The 24600-nt window shown below is 31.7% G+C and overlaps 1 protein-coding gene across 3 annotated transcripts in view; it reads left to right on the top strand.

The window, feature by feature from the left end:
• Positions 1-24600, top strand: part of LOC106680375 (tudor domain-containing protein 5) — a 44333-nt gene that overhangs the window by 7790 nt on the left and 11943 nt on the right. For all 3 annotated transcript variants that reach the window (XM_014420043.3, XM_014420044.2, XM_014420045.2), the window contains exons 3-11: positions 1481-1930; positions 3170-3212; positions 9684-9810; positions 14246-14390; positions 17046-17152; positions 19695-19886; positions 20465-20652; positions 23285-23429; positions 23622-23843. In XM_014420043.3, coding sequence (XP_014275529.1) covers positions 1481-1930; positions 3170-3212; positions 9684-9810; positions 14246-14390; positions 17046-17152; positions 19695-19886; positions 20465-20652; positions 23285-23429; positions 23622-23843 — 1619 coding nt within the window. The remainder of the gene's footprint in view (positions 1-1480; positions 1931-3169; positions 3213-9683; positions 9811-14245; positions 14391-17045; positions 17153-19694; positions 19887-20464; positions 20653-23284; positions 23430-23621; positions 23844-24600) is intronic.

Here is a 24600-nt window from a genome sequence, read left to right as displayed (position 1 = left end):
TATGTTTATGCTAGGAATGTTTGTGTTTAAGATATTATTTTATTTCAAGTTTAAATTTGTTTTTATTTATTTATTTTTATATTTTCTTTTATTTCTTATTAATGGTACAATATATGGATATTAGAATATTATTTAAGGTGAGCTATAATTGTAACAGTGTTTCTATTCATTTATCTCATATGAAATTGTGTGAAGCTGTTGAAGTTTGTATATGCAATTATTTTAAACTGGCTGCCAACATCAGACAGCTTGCCCTAGTACTTAGCTTTTGTTTTGATTTCTAAAAGCTTGAAAAGCTTGAGGCTCAACAAAGACTTCAAATATACTGTTATGGGATCCTAATAATCCAGAATACAAAAATATATATAAAAGAAATGATTTTGGAGTAGATATTGCTGAAATAATGGAGAAAAAAATTGAAACTATTGGTATAATATAGACAAAAGAAACAAATTGGATTGGGGATGACAGAGAAGTAGAAGCCCAGGTGGGGATTGTATTATTTCAGTTTTCTGCTGAAATTCTAACACTTTTCTACAATTTTTTTTTTTTTTCGGAAAATGGAGTTAAAGAAGGTGAGAAGAAATTATCAAAGATCACCACCAATGCTTAATGTTCAAAAAATTCTCTGCGTGGAGTAGCACACTGTCAAGATATAAATTTCCCTTAACAAAGAAAAAGGCTCTTAAGAGAAAAGCTTCAAAAGAAGCATATATGATCATGAAGAACTCAAGTGGGAATGAAAAACCCATGAAGAGAAATGAGTGCTTTATTTATGGTGAATGTATAGCTGAGAGGTTAAGATACATAAAAAATCATATAATATAGTCTGTTGTAAAACATAAAATTGACAATTTATTTTTTCATTATGCATTGAAAGAACATGAGGAGACGACACGGGCATCTGCATTAGTGAAAATTGGAAATGTGAGTTGTTGCACTAATTGAATTTGAAAAAGAGGGCATTGAGATTCTCCATTAATAGAATTTAATTCATATTGTAGTTTTAAAAATTTACTATCAATTTCTTTGATTTCACTACTATTTCACACTTTTTATTATATTTTATTTTATATTTAGTTTAACAATTGTTTAAAATACAACACATTGTAATTTTTTGGTTTTGTAATTATTATAAAATGAAATTTCCACCACAAACTCAGAGGAGGCTATACAACGGAGGTACAATTCAATTCAATTATCACTTTCACTATATAATATTTCTGTTTCATGCCAAACATCAATTGAGCAATATTTGCTAAATACCTTTTGTAAAATATATGCAGATATGAAATGTTTTCCAGTTTTTTTCTCTGTTCATTGAACATGTTTGTCTTGTTGAGACACAGCTATAAAGTGTGAAAATTGTCACTCAAGATTTATTAATTACTATACTTAAATAAAAACTTAATAGTATTTTAATTTAATTTTCTTAATACGTTAATATTTATATATTAATATTTTTTTAAATTGTTTTCAGATGACCTAAAAAGTGAAATAAAGCCATTAAGGCAGATTGAAATACCACAGCAACCTCATACTTTTAGAGGTTGGGAGACTCAACCCGTCCCACCTCTAATGAGTATCCCTACATATCAACATCAACAAAATTTCGCTTATGCTTCTCATGAGTATTCACATATGTCTCATAATCTTTGGAACATAGATCAGATGCCACTTGTTCTAAATACTTTTTCAACTTTGAAAACAGAATATACTCGTACTAAATTACCTCTTACTTCAAAAAAAGCGCCTTTTAATGAGGTTCAGGATTTAAGGCAATTATCAATTACTAATGGCTATTGTGAGAATGGAGACCAGAGATATGTTAAGAGCAAAACTAATGAAATTAGTGCTAATAATTTAGACAAACCTCAAGAAGAATTATTTGAGAATAAGTATCCTGTAGAAAGTCATAATTTAGGAGAAGGTAACTTCTTCATTAAATTATTAGAAGTATTTTCCTGTTTTTTTAAAATTTTATTTATTTATTTTTTTTGTATATTTAGAAAATCATTATGGTATTCATGACTATTAAAACAGTAGTATACTATCTTTTATCATCTACTTTGTTCCCTATATTCTTCAATTTAACATAATAGTACATACAGGATGTCCCACAATACATATTCACTCTATGATTTCAGACCTTCAGGTTTGATTTTTGATGGATTTTAACAGTGACATGTGATCTATATTTTTATGGCATTATTAATTTTCCAACCTTCTTTAGCATATATAATGCTGGAATTTCCAATGGAATGGGATAATTTTTTTTATGGAATCTTATAGTAATTTAGTTTTTAAAACAAATTCATATTTGACAATTTTTTTATTTAACGTGTCCTGGAGGTGTGTATAGCCAAAAACTACAAAAAAGAAAAAAAAATAGATTTTTTGATGATTTGAAAAAAACTATTAGCCAAAATAATTTTTTAATCCTATTTTCTATAAGAATCTGCCTTCCTAATTCGATTTTACGGGTAGGAGTTCAAAAGGAACTTTTACTTGCCCAACTGTGAATAGAAATAAAAACAAAAGAAACGAACAGTAACTCTACATCTTTAGAAGGGATAGTTCTCTTTCTTCCGAAGCGGAAAGTTTGACTCAACGATGGCGAAGATTCCAGTCTTTCTCAACATCCTGGCTTAGTTTCCTTCTATGGTAGCACAATCCAGTCCCACATGTTCCGCTATTTCAGGGACTGCAGGATTGTGATGCACCGAGAGTCAATGTCCGTTTCAAACCTTTGGAGTTTAAAGAGCTTTGGTTATATATCATATATTAATAAAAACTTCCAAATGGTTGGTGTGATTTCAATGAAATTATTAAAAATATGTTTCTCATAGTTCCATTAAAAATTCCTTACAAGTGTATTATTCCCTTTCTTTTCGTTAATGGGATTCCGCATCATTTCTGCCTGAATCTATCTTTTTGATATTTTCTATTAGTTGTATAAATAATTTTAAGTAGGTCTGAAGATGACTCTTTAGAACTGATGAACATAAAGATGTTGGAATATTAAGAGGTATTGAGAGAAGCCATTAAACTGTTTTCATAAGATAGTATTAATCCCCTACCAGGACCTTTTTGCAATATACTCAATTTATTGAGTTGTTTTAAGTTTCTTTTTTATGGTGGATTGTTCTAATTTTTTTTTCTTTTCCAGATAACCATTGTAGAGTTGATAACTTCTCAAAGACTTCTTCCTTGTAAGTACTTATTTTGTTTAAGTCCATTAAATTAAGCTTTACAATTGTGAATACTAAGTTATTTGATGTATTGATTTATTGCTTTATTCATCATCTGCAGTTCTCTTTAGCTCTAACAGCTCCAAAGATATGAAGATTTTTTGCTTTAAAAAATTAGTTAGTCTTGGTTACAGGTTTTAGTTTTTTATATTTTTTATAAGCAATAAATGAGGATTGGAAGTAGAGGTGTGTCAGTGAGGAGTTAAGGTATCAAAAAGACCTTATTGGGAGTTGAGGTGTGTCAGTGAGGAGTGAAGGCATCAAAAAGACCTTATTGGGGAGTAGAGGTGTTTCAGTGAGGAGTGAAGGTATAAAAAAAACCTTATTGGGAGAGATGTGTCAGTGAGGAGTGAAGGCATCAAAAAGACCTTATTGGGAGTTGAGGTGTTTCAGTGAGGAGTGAAGGTATAAAAAAAACCTTATTGGGAGTAGAGATGTGTCAGTGAGGAGTGAAGGCATCAAAAAGACCTTATTGGGAGTTGAGGTGTGTCAGTGAGGAGTGAAGGTATAAAAAAACCTTATTGGGAGTAGAGGTGTGTCGTTGAGGAGTGAAGGCATCAAAACAACCTTATGGGGAGTAGAGGTATAAAAAAACCTTATTGGGAGTAGAGGTGTGTCAGTGAGGAGTGAAGGAATCAAAAAGACCTTATTGGGAGTTGAGGTGTGTCAGTGAGGAGTGAAGGCATCAAAAAGACCTTATGGGGAGTTGAGGTGTTTCAGTGAGGAGTGATGGTATAAAAAAAACCTTATTGGGAGTAGAGGTGTGTCAATGAGGAGTGAAGGTATTGAAAAGACCTTATTTTTGAACAGAACTTGTCTGCATTGAAGATGTTAATCAAAATTTACATGGTCACTGAGTCTGTCTGTGGAAGGGTTGAGCCTGTTCTACTCCTTCTGACTGTGCTGCTCCTCCGAAAAGGTCATACACTCTTCTTGTCACCTGTGTTTGCCTTTGCCAGTTGCCATTATCTCTCAGGTACACGAAGACTGAAAAACAGAGTCTCCTTCTCCTTCAACAATTAACTTAATTTCTTTTTATGAACCACAACATCTAGAAAATTTTTGACCAACCTGTGATTGATTTTATAGTTACCTACCAAATTTGACTTATTAATATTATTTTCTGAATTGTAATGTATGTATATAGTTGCAATTATGTACCAAGGTGCCTACTTATACCTGTCCAATTTATTAGTACAAAAGATTAAAAAAATCTTGTGTCAGTCTTGGGAGTGGCTGATAGAAGTAAAACTAAGGGAAATGAAATAATGTATTAAAATTGTATTTATATTGATCATACATTTCCTCTTATAGCTTAAGGCAAAAAATATTAGTTCCATAATAATAAAATTAGAAAAGAACAACCATCCCTTAAGTCAATGCTTGCAAGAAAATTTTTGAAAATGTGTACAGGCAATCCAGAAGCGGAATGGAAAAAAGATTAATGTGGATTAGTCAAAAGACACGGCTCAGTTACAAGGAGTTCAAAGATGCCAGGATGCACACGAAGAGATTAGTTAGAAGCAAGAAGAGGGAAGCATTAAGGAAACATTGTGGGAATTGAAAACTCAAGAAGTAGAAATGAGTCCCGCAAGTTCTACAAAATGGTGAATAACATTAAATGTGGACCGATCAGGAGAGCCAACCTAATCAAAGATGACCATGGCAACATACTAATGCTAGAAGGAGAAGTGCAAGAAAGGTGGCAGCAATATTTCAAGAGCTTATTGAACCTGAGAGAAGCAGAGAATTGTCTGGAAGACCGTGTACAATCACCAGTGGGTATTAATGAGGAAGATTTGGAAGCCATTCCACCCGAAGTAGAGGACATTGAAGATATCTTGTCTAAACTTAAAAATAATAAATCACCCGGTAATGATGGACTCCCAACAGAATTGTTTAAAGGAGGGCATCATAAAGTCACCAGGGAGCTACAGGACCTGATAGCTTAGAAATGGGAAGAGGAAACCATACCCAAGGAGTGGAATGAGGCGGTAGTAGTGCCTATATACAAGAAGGGAGATTCTATGATATGCAGCAATTATCAAGGGATTAGTTTGCTTAACACTGCATATAAATTTTTTTCCATATCCCTATATAATAGGCTCTTTCCGAATGTTGAACAGAAACTGGGTGATTATCAAGGTGGGTTCCGGCCCAATAGATCTACTATTGATCAAATCTTCGCCCTGAGGCAAATCTCTGAGAAGATGAAGGAACATTAGCAGACAACTTGGATGCTTTCCATTGACTTTCAGACTCCCTACGATACAGTCGTAAGGAGTGAGCTCATAGTGGCTATGCATGAACTAGGGCTTCCTAGTAAACTCACCCGATTAGTAAAATGCACAATGGTGAGCACAACCTATAATTTCGAAGTGGTAAGAAGTTTTTCTTACCTTGAAGTCTTTATATTATCAATGAGAACCAGGATGAAGAGGAAGAAGTTAAAAGCAAAATTTCTGCTGGAAATAGAGCTTATTTCTCCATTGTAAGGCTGATCAAAAGCAAACTTGTTAGCCGTACCACCAAGTTCACCCTGTACAAAACGTTGATAAGGCCAGTCATCACATACGGTGGAGAAACTAGGACGCAAAGCAATAAAAGCCTTAACCTGCTAGACAGGTTTGAAAAAGTAATTCTGAGGAGAATTTTAGAGCCCGTATGCAAGAAGGGTAATTGGCGAAGAAGGAAAAATGGTGAACTTTTTGGGCTCTATAAGGAATGTAGCATCTCCTCGTACATAAGGATACAGAGGCTTCAGTGGCTTGGCCATGTAATGAGGATGAGCGAGGAAAGAGTGGCTCATAAACTGTACAGTTACGTTCCGGATGGTGTGCGGCAACATGGTAGGTCGAAGGGCCGATGGTGGGATGCTGTGAGGCGGGATCTGTGACAACTGAGGATCCCAGTTACCCTTACAGAGGGTAGAGAAAGATGGCTGGCGGTTGTTGAGCAGGCCAAGGGCAGCTTCATACGCATGTTGTGCCAGTAAAAGAAGAAGAAATAGCTGATTACAATTTGAATGCTATACTACTCAATATTCTAGCTTTATGTTGCTAAGTGGTAGTAATATTTTCTTTTTATTATTTCTATAAAACCAGATCAGCCTGGTGGGGCCCACATGGTTATTTTAATATTTTGCTTGTTTTTTAACTAAACTTATTAAATAAAGCTAAAAGAGTTTGAATGGAGTTTGTTTTAACACACTAATTTTAAGAACGACAAATCTGATTAGAAAAATTTCTTTTGCGTTAGTTAACTTATCTATTGAAGAAGGTTTTAGAATCTGCCCATAGGAACGGAGCAGTAACTGTAGAATGAAAAACTTGCATAGGTAAATTGCCATAATCTTGTTATGACAATGCCTTTAAAACTGTCATTTTTACAGCTTGTTCTTTAAAGACTAGACGTAGAATAAGATTAGGTTTGAAAAAGTACCTATTTTAAGTGGTTAAAAAAATATACATTTTTCGAATAAATAAAAAACTATAAATCTCTTGGAACACTAGAGCATCCATTTGAAAGATAATTATGTTAATGGGTGTAATTGTTCTTCTTATGCTGCATATGCACAATAAGGCATGTGTCGACGAAAGACTATTTTCTCACAGGCAATAACAGACGTTCTTTCAGTTATTTAATTGATTTCATAAAGTTTACATTTTATTCAGGCAACCTTTAAACTTGGCCATGTATTCATCATATATATGAAACTAGCACATAAAATACAAATCAATCACTGTTATAACAGTGAGACAGATGTTATGAAAATAGTGTTAAATAAGTGAAAGTAGAAAGGTTTACTTTTTTATTAATCTTAGTTCAACAATTATTAACAATTTAAAGGTATTATACCTAAAAATTGAATTATTATGGGTGTTGAAATGTATTTTGTAAATAAATAATGTTAAATCAATTTAAATGTAGATATATATATTTTTTCTGTGTTATATTGGTTATTCATTCTTAATTAGGTCTAGGCTACAGTTAAAAAAAAAAATCAGCTCCAGTTCGATTGAATAGATTGAGTATATGAGATGTGAGATTGAGTATACTCCAACTAACTAGAGACTGAGTTTTTATGCAATTAAACCTCAAAATGTATATAAAACACCTAAATTCTGCAATAATAAAATTTATTATAAATAATCAATTTAATTGTTTAATAATATTAATATATGATGGAAAACTTTCCTAACTTTGTTGAAATTAAATTAAACCTGAAATTAAAATACCATCTACATTTATACAATTGCACAAAAAACCAAACTACTCAATTTAAAAACCTAATACTTCATCCATAATTGAAGAGCTATAAGGGAGCTAATTGTATCAAATTTTATATTCCTATTATAAAGACTGGCAGTTAATTCATGAATTATATTAGTTGAATTAGCTACTAAGGAACATGGGAGTAAATTGATTTTGTGACAAGAGATGAAACAGAAGTGGTGGAAAGGGGAGGAGGGCAACGCTGGTCTATTCTAGCAAGAAAATTTGTATATTGTAATTGAAGATTATATAATATAATTGGACAGGCACTGCTGGTATTGTTAAGTTCCTGTAAGCTCTTACTCTCCGATGAGGTAATGATCCGTATTAACATCATATCCTCTATATGATCTTATATCATTTATACAATTAAAGTTTTTGGTGGATACCAGTACGTGATCAATTTGACTTGCTGTGGTTCATTAGTTCTATGATGTAAGCTATGAAGTCTTATGGTGGGTCTCAGCTCCTTTTTCTTACTAACCTGTGCATTAAAGTCTCCCAACACGATTTTCATATCGTAACTGGGACAAGTACTATATGCTTCTTCCAATTTCTCATAAAAAATATCTTTCTCCTCTTCATCCTTTTCTTCTGTAGGTCCATGAACTAATGTTCCGAAATAGCCCCTAATGTGTAGTTTGCATAGCCTTTCTTTAATTGGTTGAAAATTGAGGATTGAGGATTTTATTCGATTCGTGACCATAAATGTAACTCCAAATTCATGCTTATTTTCGCTTCCACTATATAGTGTTATGAAATTTTTACTCTTTATATCAACTTTTCCTGTCCATCTCATCTCTTGTATTGCCAAGATGTCCAAAGAGGCCTGTGACAAATTAGTAAGCTCTTTAAGAGCTCCAGCTCTGTATAAAGTATGTACGTTCCAGGTTCTTATTTTATATGCCCGTTTCTGAGGTCCATGTCGTTTCCGTGAATCAATCCTACATCTGAGGCTTCGTTGAGTGTTCGTAACAATATGGTTTTTACAATTCATGGGGAGTCGGCCCTTGAATTAACCCTACTCCTTTATCCAGGCTTGGGACTGGCAATGGCCCTAGTGTAGCTATTTCAATTGGCGGAGTTATAAAGTAAAGGCGGAGCAATCAACCACTGATTCCTCAAATTGGTGGAATATTTACACAAACATACCGCATGTATGTCATATTATATGTGCTGCCTGCACTGTACACAACCACACTATTTAAAAACATCACGCCTACGCCTACGTGACTCCTAGGACACACCCTAGGATTGTTTATTACTAAGTAGCCGCTCAAGAGTGAAAGAGCACAATAAATTACCACACCCAACCACGTTATAAAATTTTGTTATTGGAACTTTTACACCATATTTAGTAGATTCTTTTGGTGAATAAAATTAAAACTCTGAGTGTAGAGAACACAATGAAATTATTATTACTCAATACTTAAAAAATTGTTCATGTAGTAAATTATTATATATGTAATAAACTATAATAAAATTGAAATGAAATAAATAAAAGAAACTTATGAAATGGTTATCCTAACTGTTTCATAATTTGTAACACCATTTGACTGTATCCTACTATTGAGATGTTAATGACGGAGATCCAGGAGGCCAAGAATAAAGATTTTAAAATATTTTAGAAATTGACTAAAAAAAAAAAATTAAAAAATTTTATTAGAAATGGGAAGGTGAATTAGTAATCAATTAAAAGAGTCAATCCTTCTGAAAGTAGAAGTGATTCACCCAAAAGAATCAAGATTTGTTTAGTGATTCACAAAGATAGTCGATTCTCTATTCAACAGATTCCAAGAAGTATTAATGGAGTTAACAGTACCAAATGGTTCTTCTACTCAATGGTAAAAATGAATATCTGCCAACTTCCTCCGGCAGGTATAAAAATTAGACTTTATTTAAATTTTGTGTTTTTGGCTCTCAAAAATGTCTTATTTGTCTCTGAATAAAACTTGTATAATTTAAAAATAAATAAATTAAAAAGAACAAACATTCACATCTGCCAACTACCAGCTCCTGCCATGTCTAGGCTATCTGTTGTCCTCTTAATTAAATCCACTTTCATCAAATTAATTAATAGATGTAACTATCTTTATTTAGGATTGAATTATTTTTGGCATATATCATTTTTTATGAATATATTTTCTTTTTTCTTAGTAATAATTTTGAGGTGGGAGAAGAAGAAGATTGCCCAATTGGAGACAAAATGAAAGAAAATTTCAGGAAAATACTCAAAAAGCATAAGAATGGTCTTTTAGTGTCAAAACTTGCTTCCACTTATTTGGTAAGAAATTCCTATTCATTGTCAGTATTTAAAGTACTTAGTTATATTATTCTGAAGGTATTATAAATAGATTTTCCAAACAATAATACATATTAGTATGAGAGTGGGTCAGAGTGACTTAAATAAGAATTTTGCCGTGGACCCACAGTAGCCATTGGTTGAGAGAAGATGAAAGTCTATTAAGGGCTTAAGATCATGAAATAAACTACTGAGGACCTCATTAAAACGATGCTAATTCAGGAATTAAGGTCAAAATAATACAAATTTTTTACTTACTAGTAAGATAACATGATAAATCAGTATTGGGGTTGTTTAACAGTAACTGACAAACATTTACTCTCCATTAATGGGATATCCTGCATTGGTATGTATATGATCCAACAGTCCCTCTTCCGGTGAAATTCCAGAATCTATTTTAGAGCATAGAAAGCAAACGTTGAGGCCCTGAGTGAAGGTTGACAGAAAATTTGGCAGGTTACAGTATGGGATGCATCACTACATGCAACCTACAGCCCATCCTGACCAAACCAACGTGATCTTCAAAAAGATTCAGCGACCCCCCAATGACCTCCCTCTCATTCTACAGGTGAGAGCCCATTTGATCTTTTTACACCCAGTTCCTCGCCAAGTTTTCAGTAACATTAATGCACATGATCTTACTGAATTATGTTAAGTTGCATTATGCTTAAACTGGAGCTCATACAAAAACACCTGCATCATACGATCATATGAGGAAAATCTTACCAAGATTTTATCTAGTTTGATTTTTTCTGGGTAAATAGCCTATATATTGAATTTTCCCCTAAGTTTTTGAAACTGTTAAGAGTAATGAGTGTGGATTATGTCTTGGCATTAAAAACACCATCTATTACTAGGTATAGGAAGTAATTGGCTCCAACGAGACAGAAAGATAACCCTGGGGTCGACAAAGAGTGTAGTCAGGCCACCACTCTAAAGAATGAAGCTACAAGACATTGCTTCAATAGAAACATTTTCCACCTCAGTAGAGGAGGAAAAGAAAACAAATTCATCGTCACAAAAAAGAGAAACTAGGAAAATAAAGAGCTTGAGGGAACAAAAAGACTGAATTGTACCAATGAGTGCCATAAATTTTATTAAAAGGTGAACATTGACTGAAAACCATTCAAATCCCAAATCTCAACCTATAAGGACTCAGGTGGATTACTACCAAATTAGTAGATCCAGGTGCTACAAAGATGTGATAGTCACTGTGATGTTCTTCTTAACGTAAATCAGGGAAAACCTAACAGAAAGAAGTTGACTTTAGTCGAATTCATGAATATGAACTCTGGATGATGAGGAATTGTTAAAGTCATTAATAAGTTAAAAAAATAGCAAGGCACCAGGCTTTGACAAATTGTCTGCCAAATTATTAAGGAAAAGGGGAGATCAGCTATTCCAAGCATTACACATTCATCTTGTAACATAGACTGAGGAAACAAAGCCAACAGCTTTGCATAAGATGGCTTTGTGTACTGTTCACATGAAGGAAGACCTTCTTGTTTGCAATATTTACTAGTGGATTTTTCTTCTGTAGTGTGCCTAGATTTTCTGATATATAGTGTAAGATCAATTGCTGTCTCATGTCCAGAACATCATATTACCTCAAATGTCTGTGTGGTTTCTGTAAAAGTATGTTCTCGCTGATCTATCTGAAGGATTTACATCTGATGATGGGGCTCGACAAGAAAACTCCCGTTCATGTCTGCTCTTCAGTATTTGTTTGGAAATAGCTGTTAAAGATTCAACTATCCAGACCAGCAGAATGATTTTTTTAGCTGATGCTAATACTTTTGGGCTATGCTTATGATATAGAAATTGTTGAAAGATACAAAGCTGCAATAGAAGAACCTTCCTTACCCTAGCAAACCATCGATGCTGCTGCTAGGAAGTTAAGACTTGTTAATACCTCTAAAACCAATATATGATTGATGGTCTAGCTAAAGGTACTAACAAGATTATACCCTGGTTTTTCTTACTCATTTGAACGAGTTAATCACTTTATTGAATTGTGGTTAATTAATATTTAGTAGTGTTGAGAAAGATTTTTTTCCTTGTTAAGATTCGTAGACAAATTAGCTTATGGGTTAAAGTAGTTTTCTAACTACTACAAACTAATACAAAATAAACAGGTTTTCGTGGGAATACTTTAAAAATAAGTATGATTACAAAGTCCAATATGTCTTATCTTTGCTAATACTGGTTCTATAATTTAATTTCTTTTTTGTTTTGTGAAAAATTTAATTACTTTACATAACTTCTCATAAAATGCAAATTTGTAATCAATGTGCAAATAAAGTTTACTTTTCCTTACAACTTGCTTCCTACTTTTTCTCAGGATCTACTATTTAGGAAAGGTTAAAGGGCCTTAAGGGGAAGATATAAACAAGTTTTATCAAAATTGTTACAGGTGTTTTGGTACTGTACTCTTTAGAAAATCTCGTTTTTCAGCTATTGTGCTCAGTGTACCTGATTCAGTACATAGGTATTTGGAATCAAAACCCTTCAAAACAAAAATATTGGCCCAACTCTTCAAGAGATCATGGTACAGATAAACAGCAAATAGGCAGAAGATGTGGGCTCAGGGAGGCTCATTAAAAAAATTACACATTCATTAAAAACTTTGATATATCTACATTGAAAACCTGACTAGAATATTGTCCTTGTACAGTAGTGATAGGAAAGTAATAAAAATAAAATTTAGTTTTAGTTTATATTTGATCCACCCTTACATGCTATTTGGAGTGATGAAGCCTACAGCAGCAATGAACACCCAATTATAACTTATTGATGTTTGGTCTGGTAATACTGTAACCATCCCATTTTTGTATGATTTATTTCTTCTAAGTTTAGAATTTTGATTTTGTAATCAGAGAATAATGTTTTTCTTATCTTGTTACACCACTTCGACTTCCTTGACTATATTTTTTGTGGAATCATAATATTCCCAAACAATTTTAGCCTCTGCTGTTTTTATAATTTATTCAAAAGGTATGTTATCAAGACAATTCCTAAAAATGGAATTCCTTTTCTTTCTTTTTTTTAATCTAATCAAGAGGATTTTGGTGGGCAAGAGGGTGTTTTGGTCTTGTATAATACAATACTTTTTTTAGTTTTGGAAATTTCATTTGTGGGATAGATTATTTTGATCTTAGCATAACACTACACTGTCCTCTCTTACTTCAGAGTATGGAGAGTATACACTCGTTGTAGCATCCCACAAATATTGTATACATGTCAAATATTTCATTTGTATAGAAAATTTGTTAAATCCATTTCGGAATTTCATGGCTCTATCATGTTCAGGTACAATCTTTTCAAATCAAAGGTTTTATAGAAGGCCTTTTCTGTACATAAATTACAAAACCAGTTCTTCTAGCATGTCAGTATACTTCTATATTCAAAAAGATGGTTCTCATCGTTATAAAAGATATAACAACATTATAAATTAAACAATATTAAGATGAAAATGTGAGTTTCATGTGAGTTCTTTTTTATTTTTGAATTTTTTATGTTCATAGCTGTATTTTTCCAGCTTTTCTTTTCTTTTCAAGTGCTTCTTAGCTACCGAAACATCAACTATATTCTTGATTCATTCGAGAAGTCCTGGCATTGCCTGGAACAGGAATTTTCAAACAACCTGCATCATGCTTTTGACCTTATTGTCAAAGTGAATATTAAAACCCTTTTTTGTTATTTCCTAATGCTTATACTATGTTCAGAGGAGCATCCGATTATACAACTTTTGGGAAATGTTTCAACAAGGATATTTTAGAAAATCGTGTGTTTGGCATGATTTTGTCCTACTCTTTAAATTTTAGAGCAAGAGAGCCTAATGGTGATCCTTTTCTTAAACATGTTGAAATTGAGAGTATGGTTGTCTACTAAAATTAAATTGTAGAATTGATAAAATACTAACTAGTTTTGGCTCATTTTCAATTTTTACTGAAATAAATTATGTTTCGATATGTTTTTAAATAAATAGTTATTGGTTCAATTGGTATTGAATTTGAATTAAAGTGCTTATGAAAGGATCCTTTTTATTTATTCCAGCTTGGTTCGGGTACTTTTGCTTTTCTGATGACTCAAACTCATTACTATCTCTTCTGTGAGAATGTGATCCTTATATATTTTCATCAAAATATTTAAAGGATAGAATCCTATTTATTGAAAAATTGTATTTAAAAAAATATTAATGTCTTTGTGGAAATAAAAGTGGATGGATTCTTTGTTTACCATTTATAGCTTGGTGTATTATTTATCCACTTAATTACTTTTTAAATTTAGGATCTAAGTAATCTTTTTGATTGTAATTTTTATTTATACTGTAGGTAATATTATTTTTTATTTTATTATTTAATAATTTAACTGGCCACATTAACTTTAAAAATAACTGTTTTTCCATCAATTTCAGAAAATGTTTAATGTTGGATTAAATTGTCAAGACTATGGATTTCCCACTATTAAAGATTTAGTCATGTCATGCCATGATGTTTTTAAAATTCAGCAAAAGAAACATGCCAAGGACTGGTTACTTTTTGATCTGAATGATGAATCAGGTAGATTATTATGCATTTTAATTAATTGAGCTTTTTTTTAAATAATTATTTTTTCTTGATTCTAACCCTTGTATGTTCACCCTGTAGAAAGAGAGATTCTATGTAGGAGATTGTTGATTGCACGTAGTGGTGCCTAGCTGTAATTTATAATCTTAACAAGTTAATATTTTTTGAATTATTAGTTTCTAGATTTAGTATATTGAAATGAACTTTATTTAATCTATATTTTTTTTAACATATTCAAATATATTTAATGGCAAACTTAAGCTTTCAATTGCCAGATTTACCACAATTAGTTAAAAACAGGAACATTTTTGTGTTAAGGGCTTGCATATGGACCTTTGATTAATTTTCATTTATTTAATTACACAGATTTTAATTTTTTTGTTTTAATGAATTTTGTTAGTGTCTGTAATATTGAAAAACAATTTATAATTTTATTTAGTTTTGTTGAAGCCATACCATATCATTTATATTTATTATTTATATCATATTTAAGATCTTGAGTAGAAGTCAGTACCAAGTTATTGTAAACTGCACTAATTTTCCATTATTAACGTTCAAAGTTTCTCTCTATTATTTTCTAAATAAGTTCATTTTTTAGCAATATTTGGTTGTATAATATCAAGTATTGAACTAAATGTATTCATTTCAATGAATAATAAAAACTAAGTGAAGTAATGTGAGTGTCATTCTTTTAACATTGTGCAAGTTGCATTCATAAGTACTACTGCATTTAATTTATTTCTTAATTTGTTTAATTTCAGCTTTGTTTCCTTCATTTGACGATTAAATCATGTTCTTCTGACAGGTTTTATATTGTTACTTATTTGTGATACTATCTGGGTACTTCTCAAATCTTTTGTCAGGTAGTCTAGATTCATAAATCCTTAAAGCTAACCAGAATGTAGAGAACACATTTGACACAGTCTTCTTTGGGTTGAGTTTAGTTTGATTGGTCTCCCCTTCCATCCTTGGTTAAGCAATGGTAAAATGACTGTTCTAGATGAATATTGGTAAAATATACCTATAGGTTCTGACCAAATGTATTTTTTCTGTTCGACTTCATAATTAAACTAGGTATTTTCTTGTTTATATATGTATTCTAATTGTTTGCAGTCTTTGTCAATTAAAAATTTGACTCAATGCCGATAGATTTTTTTTATTCACTATTTCTTCAAAGATATACTTCAAAAGGACTCCACCAATCTACAAGAAACTTAGAAGTAGTTTAGTGTAAACTGCTCCCACTTTAGTAATCTAAACCTTGGTGAACAAATTAGAATAGGATATATTAAATAAACATTTGAACTTATTTTTTGTCAATTAGAAAGGCATAAAATCTAAAAGGTATTGTATGGGTTGGAAGAGCAGTAATCATTTTTCCAGTAGTTGTACTTAAGTTGGATTTGGATAAAATCCAAAAGAGTTGAAATTGTTTACTTTAAAAGTGCACATCAGCAGGGAAAAAATCAGAAATCAGGTCTATAAATTTCTAATTTTCTATTTCCATCGAAATTCGTATTAAAGGGTTTTCAAGTACGTTAAAAACAAATCTAACTTGCTTTTAGGAGAAAAAATGCCTTATTTACTGGATGTGTCTTTTTGTTTTTTAAACTTTTCTATACATTTTAGCTCACCTAGTACTGTCTGCATAACTTTTTTCTTATTCTTCTAAAAAAAAAAAATCGATTTGTATATAATAACCTTTAAACATATACATGGGGAAAAGGAGAAAACGATGATATAAAAAATTGCTTTTTTTGTTTCTTGCCCCTGAGGACGGAATGCAAGAGCATTCAAACACATTTCTAATATTTGATGACCTAATATCAATAAATAAATTGCATTGAAATCATGACCGTAGCCTCCCTTCGTTAGCTTTGATTGATGAGATCGACGCTCATATTTTCTAAGAATATCGAGTCTATCTTTTAGACTTTATCGTGCCCTTTATTTCTTGTTATACTTATGTCAATGTATCGATAGTAAAATTCAGTTCCTATCTTTTAAGATAAGTCATTCTAGATTACCAAATTTACATTATGATTTAAAGTTCGTAGGAATACATTTAGTCCTTTTCTATTCCGCATTAGTTTTAGCCTAGCGTTGCAGTAGAAGTTTACCACCATGTGTTCCGTATCCAGCGTTATTTCCAATGCTGTTCCTGGAAAAGATTTTGGTATATTTTTAATTGTTTTTACATAGCATATTATTAAGAAGTATTTAAGGATTTGATGTGGTAAGGATGTGATTACGTCCAAAATAAAGTGACATATGCTTGTCAGAGGTCGGTTTTCACTTTTAAAATGTTATGGCATTAATGTTTGATCTGGTAAGCCTGTTTTGTCGTTAGATGTTTGTTACTTATTTATCTTGTGTTGGTTTTAATTGTTTGTTTTCGTTAATTTAATTAATCAGCTTCCATGATTTTGCATCATCGTAGTCTTGCCGGAAGAGACGACCCCATATATCCAGTGCTTGTAATATTGAATCGATTATCTTATACGAAATTCTTATCGACATGAAATATAACATAATATCCGCCTTTCAAGTAAAATGCTCCATTTCCAATCGCATAATTTATAAGTTAACTTTTTTTTTTATTACGTCTTAACTTTTTTTTTAATACATCTTAACTTTTTTTTTTTTTAGATGATTCCACTCGGTGGATTCCTAGACAAGTTCTTGAAAATATGCAAGAATTATCTCTTGCGCACCCAAATGGAATATCGAGTGACGAGATTCTGAAATTGTATAAGGTAAAAGTCTTCCCTACAAAATTAATCTATTAGACATTAGTCATAGAATCAATTTAGGTATGATTTTTCTTTATTGTACAGACAAACTGTTTTGCTTTCACTTTCCTCATAAAATAAATTTTATCTAACTGAAGTGCATATTTTATTTGAAGCTTGAAAAATTTAATTAGATCATATATTTTAATTATAATTTTGTTGGTGTATTTTAGAATCAAGCAGTTCAGCATAATTATGCTATGTTTTTCAACTTTCTCAGGCTGTAATTTTAGGGTTTATCTGAAGCTATGGGCATCATTGTTGAGCGGATCTTAGCAGTCACATGAGCTGTGCTCAATAAGTGGTCTGAATCTATATTAGCTGATCTTCCTATGTACTCACGTTCCATAAATTAGTCCTATACCGTCTTTCTATTAGGATGTGGTTGTTCTGATTTACCACTGACCGATCAAGAGTCCTCCAAAACCCCTTGTGAATATTTTTATGGGGAATCCAGTTCTCCAAACAATTAGGTTTCTTAATGCTCCAAAGTTTATTTTCATTGGTCACATCTTGAAGGCTTTGGCACCCTTTTATTCGCTGTTATATTCTTTTTTTTTCCTACTCAGTATTAAAGTCTCCAGCAATCTTGCTCTTTAGGGGCATGTTTACTTAGGAAACTACAGTTCTAAAGCTTTCCTCATGGTACAGATTCTTGAACTTACCGGTTATGCCCTATCTCATTTAAACTATCATAAAGGCTGCGAGACCTGGAGTGACACTTCCTTTCAAGATTTTCTTGGACAGTCCATATGATCTCCTGGATTGCACCTATGTAAATCTTGCATTAGTCTAATTGTTCTAAGAGCATTTTTAATGCAGATATAAAGATACAATATGTTCCAGTATCTAAAGTTCAGAATCATACGGGAGTTGCCAGGCATTACTTTTAAGATTGATTACGTCCGAGGCTGATTCAGGTGTCATTGGTGTTTTAGATTGTGTTGCTATCCACTCCCTTTTCATTCTATTGGCCTGGGGCTGCCACCTCTTAGCAGAAAGACCAGACCTAGATACCCATCCTAGGGGGACCTGGCCCTAGGGTGCATGTTGCATATGAACGTGTGTATAGTGTACTGAGTTTGTGTGCAATGTGTGTGTTAGAGTACTGTTCCCCCCAAATTGGGGGGCCAGAGGCTACTGTGGTACAACAATCAAGCAAATAATTTCTACACTAAGTAAAAAATAATTTATTTTTTCACACTTTTGAAACCATGGAAATATATCTTGATATCATTTGACAAATGCAATTAAAATTCTCTATATTAAGATATTTTTTTATATCCATAAAGATGGCAGGGGGTATTAAAATGTGTCACTTATTTCCTTGAACAAAGCATTAACATTATATTGTATATATGAATGAAAAAGGGAAATCCCTTGGAAAATTAGATGATTATTTCATTGAATATTATACTTTTGTATTGCCATAAGGGTGTATCTGAGTTTAATCTTAGTTTGATAATTATTTATAATTTATTGGTTATTTCCTTTTAAAATGAATAATCATATGTATTAAAGATTAGTATTGATGTGCAACAATTCATGGTACAGAATATATTTGCAAGGAGCCATAGCCTGTAGTGGAGGAGCCCGACTACTGTACCAATTGTCAATATTTATAGACAAGTTCAAACTCAACAATATTTTGAAGGAGATATGTTATAAAATTCTGTCTCATTGGACAAAAAGGGTTATTTCCATAGTTATTATTTCTTTAATTAAATTATTTTCTTATTTTAACATTTTTAGTATTTCAAATAATGTAATTTTATATTTGAATCAATTTCCTTTGAGTAGACTATGGATAAGGTGAATACAATGAGCTTGAACTTTAATGTGCCTTGTTATATTGCGACAGCAAAGCTTAAATACATATTATATTTTTTTAAATATAACTATGAACCACAGTATATCACCACACATTACTAAATTATCATCCACTAATCATCGTAAGCTAGCAAAACCAATTGCCTATGAATTGCTCACTCCATTACATTTAGTGAAGAATGCCTTAATGAAACATGTACAGTTTCCATTGTACAGCTGTTTCTTGAACTTGCCACCTTCAGCACTCCTCATTGAAAGAGGTTATGAAGTATAATTAATAAAATATTTTTTTTAGTATTTTGAGCTCGAATAAAAAAAAAACATTTAGGGGGAGGAGTGTTACTGATTAACTTGAGATATTAAATTTAATAATTGGTTGTTGTAGTTCGCTTAAAAAATGGCAGCAAAGCTACATACGCGGCAGATTTAATTCATTTAATACAATGATGTGAGTTATATATCAAAGCTGAAAATTGGTTGAGTCATTTGCTCAAAGATGGTTACACATCTAGAAATGAACAGTTTATGTGACACCCTCAATACAATGCAATACCCTCCTTTCGGCTCTGCCATATTAGGGATAAGATATATTTAAAACTTATTGCATTAAAATATGTGTTTTGATGAATATACTCTTATTAATTTTAAGCTATTTAAAACATTTTTTCTTTTTCAGAAAATGTTTAAAATCGACTTGGACATAAAAAAACTTGGGTTTGAAAGTTTGACATCATTTTTAGTGAATTGTCAGAGTATTGAATGTTGTACCAATGATGATAAATATGTTGTATTCCCCATGAAGTGGGGTAATAAGGTGGTTGAACAGTTTGAGGAATCTACTACTGATCCCTTTCTTTCAGTAGATACTGTAAGTAATATTTGGAAAAAAAATTTATATCTATATATATAAAAACTTAAAATATCATATAACTTAAAATATGAAGATGGTCAGGGTTGCGGCAAAAAAAGAACAAATAGTTTTTAACTATTTAATGTCCAATGTTTTGCCGCCCCACTTTGCAGGGCTTCATCAGGGCTGTTCAAAGCAATAGGTTAAACAGCAATTTTCGTTATATTTTCAGAAAATAATTTCAAACCTAAGTAGTTCTTTTAAATTTATAAGAAAAAAAAAGATGTTTTCAATGCAAAATTGAGGTGTGTATTATTCAGGGTATCTAGCCACCTTGAAGATAAGGAATTCTTTGATTCTTGAATTTTTTGTGTTAGGAAAAAGTTCAGCTATTATATTTGAAAAACCTATCATTGGAAATTTTTGATTTTTTGGTATTCTCGTTTTAAATGATCTCATGCTCATCAATATTTACCTCAAGAACAGAAAAATATGCTGGTCTTTCTTTTCTTTTGTGTGTATATATACATATACATATACATATATATATATGTTGATAAGGAAATTATAATGAATTCCATTTATTGTTGTTTCAGTACTCTATTTTCTCAAAGAAGCGTTTTAAAGATAATGTATGTGGTTATGACTTTCAATACGAAAAGTGCATTATGCCTAAAGAAGCAACCATGAAAGTTATAGTTGCTGATTGTAATAGCCCTGATTGCTTATGGCTTCAGACTCTTGATAATGCTGCTTTATTAAATAATTTAATGTATGAAATAAAGTAAGTGGTGTTTTATCATTATATTTTTATTTTTTCCTATTATATATTTTTAAAACTAATATAAAGAACCTAAATGTAATAGTAAGAAGGTTAAAGATAAGAGGGATAATCGTATCAGTTCATTATTTATTGTCTCCTTAATTAATTATTAGATCTGTTCAATAATATTCTGTTTTATCAATTCATTACTCATTATTATGTCACTTAATATTTTTTTATATTTATCTTTAACCTCTTTTCTATTTAATTTTACCTTTTTGATAGTTTGCTTTTGTAGAAGTATTTTTATACCTCCGCCTTTACATCTCTTTTGTTTAATATAACTCTTTTACCCTTATTTTTGATTACATTCATTTTATCTTTTTTATTTTAGCCCCGATAGAGACACACGTTGTGGGTCAAAATGTCAGTAATCAAAAATAGTTAAAAATATTTATCTTCTTTTATCTTCCTTTGTATATTTATTCTAACAGATAATTCACATTTAATTTAATTCTAATCATTATTTGTTATTTTTGTAAAAGGGAAATTTAGTTTTGAACCTCTTCTCTGTTATGTTTATAAACAAATACACTGTATTTTCCTTCTTTCTTCCCCTCTCCCATATCCTCTTGTCCTGTATCCTTGTCCTAGGTGGGTGGAAGTATCACAATTTATTTACAGAAAGCACATTGTACTTTACCATAGAAAAAAAATACTAGTATTATCATAGTAGTTATACCACTACTGATTCTACAGAATTGATATATAGTTGTATAATACTGAATTAAATATTCTTAGTTCTGACTTATCTGGGAATGCTGAATGTGTTTTCCTGCAGTCTCTCTAGCAGTGGTTTCCGATTCTTATGCTCCAGTATTTCTGACCCTCCGGTGTGAATAGTTCATCTGATATTCCAAACTGCACTCTTCAACTTGGCCTTGTTGGTTGGACCACTGCAGACTTCTACCGTGTGAATATCTTGGCCAGAACTGTCCTCTCAGACTTCTACTCTGTGAATATCTTCTGCCAGAACTTCCCTCTTAGACTTCTACTGTACTAATGTTCTGTTAGTGTTATCCTTTAGACTTTCTACCCTATGAATGTCCTTTGTTCATTCTGATGTCTTCTCTTCTGTCAGAACTGTCCTCTTACACTTCTACTCTACAAATATTTTGGCCAGAACTGCCCTCTCGAACTTCTACCCTGCAGATACCTTCTACCAGAACTGCCCTCTTGGACTTCTACTGTGCTAATGTTCTTCTGCCAGAGTTATCCTTTAAGCCTAATACCCTATGAATGTCCTTTGTTCATTCTCTTTTTTCCTAGCTCCCTTCCTCTTCCCCCTTCCTTCAAAAAGCATATTTTTCATTCCTCCCCTATTTTGATGTTTTCTTGGGCTGCTTAACCTTTGGGAGTTGGTATAGGGTTGCCTATTCTACCTGGCATCGTCTTGTTGGTGTCCAACCATACTTCTATCCTAAAGATTTCAAGCAAGTTCTCATTGTAAAAATATCTATACTTCTGAGTGCTTATTAATATTTATAATATATATCCATATTATTTAAATAAATTCTTTCTCATCCCAGTATTTTCAACACATAGCTGTTAGGTCATTTCATATGCAATGTCCGTTTTTATTATTTCAGGAATTCAAAGTGGGATTAACGGACTTGAGTTGTTTACTTTGTTTATGTTTACATATCATAATGATCCATTATTAATTCTCTCTTTTTTGATTACACATTTTGTAGTATACCGTCAAATATGACCCTGGAAACACGGGATTTTCGAGTAATTTATTTTATGAGTTTAAATTTGGTCACTTAATAGCCCAAGCTGCAAGAAACATTCCCACGGCATTCGGGGAAGGGTGTTCTAACAAATTACTGATTTGCCTGTGGTTTGAAAAATTGTTGGCTGGTGACACAGATTTGGATAACCCAACCAGAGGAAGACCCCTACCAGTTATTGATGACGATGAACTTAGGCTGTGGAAGAAAGCCCTTACCAAACAGTTAAAAGGACTTACATAAAAAATGTGTCGAAAAAAACCAAAAAAAAAACCTGCATTGGTTCATTGGAAGGGACTCATGATATAGGGACTGCACACATGATAATGTCAGACCTTATGATTTACAAACTCAAAATGTCCAATAAAATAATACTAACTGAACGCAGACAGGGATGGTTAGGAACTTATCATGGCCACTAATCCGCAGGAACTGATCTAAAAATGAAGATGGCCCGTTGCTAGGCAACGGTTGTCAACCCTTAGCAACTTTATTTTACAAAATTATAACACGCAAATACAAATACATATTTTTCATTAAAATAACTAAACTCTAATTAAAACAATATAAATAAAAATAAATTTAACTAAATTAAAAACTAATACTAATTAAATACTGTTTATATACAAATTATTCGCAAAGTAATTATAAAATATGGTGTTTACAGAAATGTTTACTAAAGATGTTTCACTTAATAACCTTTCCTGTTAAAACTGACATTTCATACGAAATGACCCAATATTATTACTGTATTTTTTAAAATTCAAAATAAAGTATGATATAGAAAAAAGAAATTATTCTGATTACTATTCATTATTGTGCATTATATTTCCATTAATTTTTACTATTTTAATTTTAAGTACATTTTATGATGAGGAAGAGGAGCAATATATGATAGATGAAGACATGATCCACCCTGGCCTGGCTTGCTGCATAAAATTCAATAATAAACAGTGGCACAGAGGATTGGTACAAAAGGTTCTAGAAGACTCACAGTCAGTTACGGTAATTATTTACTTTTAAGATTTTTTTGTTAGATAGAGTTATTTGACAAAATTCAGTGATTTAAAAGAAAGTGCACGAGTTATTATTAATTAACATCTGAAGCTTCATTGCCCTTTTTATAAAGAGTTGTTAAGTTATTTTCAGGTAATATTTCAATACTGTTTATAACTTTTTCTTTATTTTTTTTCTTAGGTCTTGTACGTTGACTATGGTACCACTAGTTGTATTCCTTTAGAAGATTTGAGAACTCTTCACAAAAAATTTTCTGAGCCACCTATTTATTCATTCAAATCCAAAATGTATAATGTTAAACCTATAAATAATGAAGTGTGGACTGAAGAATGTCTAGAATTCTTTTATCAATCTATCTTCAATGAAATTTTTGTTGCTGAGATAGTTGAAATTATCAATGAGGTTAGTGTAATTCTTTAAAACATTTTTTCTAGTAAAAATCAAAAAGTAAGATTCTACTTAGTAGTTCAAACGGGGATGTGACAGCCATGCTTGTTAAGCCGTAGATTCCAGAGTGCTCTGTTTGGAATATTGTGGGTTTGATTCCCACCTGGACCAGTTAATGTTTGTATCTCTGTTATGAGAAACAAATCTTGACACTCCCATACTGGTTAGTACGTGGCAGCAACTTCAAGAAATTAGTACAAAATGGAAAATTTAAAACTTAGATGAAGATTTCTTCTTTTTAGTCTTTCAGTATGATTAATCAGTCTCTTCACAATATTAGGAATTCTAGAAAAAAATTAATGAATTTCTGAATAAGGAAAATTCCTATAAACCTGAAATTAATAGCAGTCCTGTAGTAGATAGTCGTACTCTTTAATGGTTTAAAAAGAAAAATTCTTAAACTAAGAGGGAGAAGGTGATGAAAACCATCCTTACCCTTTAAGAACCTATCAAATGTTCAGTCCCCTATGTCATTTCCCTTTACGCTTACTTCTTTCTCGCTTTAGTTAAAGTTTAACTTATAAACATCGACATTTAATACTTTTGATGTTTACGACCGATATTACTCTCGGAATCCTGTACTTTTTCCCATATGAAACCCTACTGTCAGACAATCTTCAGTATTAGATATTTAATATTAAAATACATTTTACAAAATAGCAATATTACAGATATTACAAAATAAAAATATTAGATATTATATATTTAAAGC

This window comes from Halyomorpha halys, unplaced genomic scaffold, assembly GCF_000696795.3.
Source record: "Halyomorpha halys isolate HHAL.00 unplaced genomic scaffold, Hhal_1.1 Scaffold257.1, whole genome shotgun sequence".
NCBI lineage: Eukaryota > Metazoa > Arthropoda > Insecta > Hemiptera > Pentatomidae > Halyomorpha > Halyomorpha halys.
This window is presented reverse-complemented; position numbering and strand designations above follow the sequence as displayed.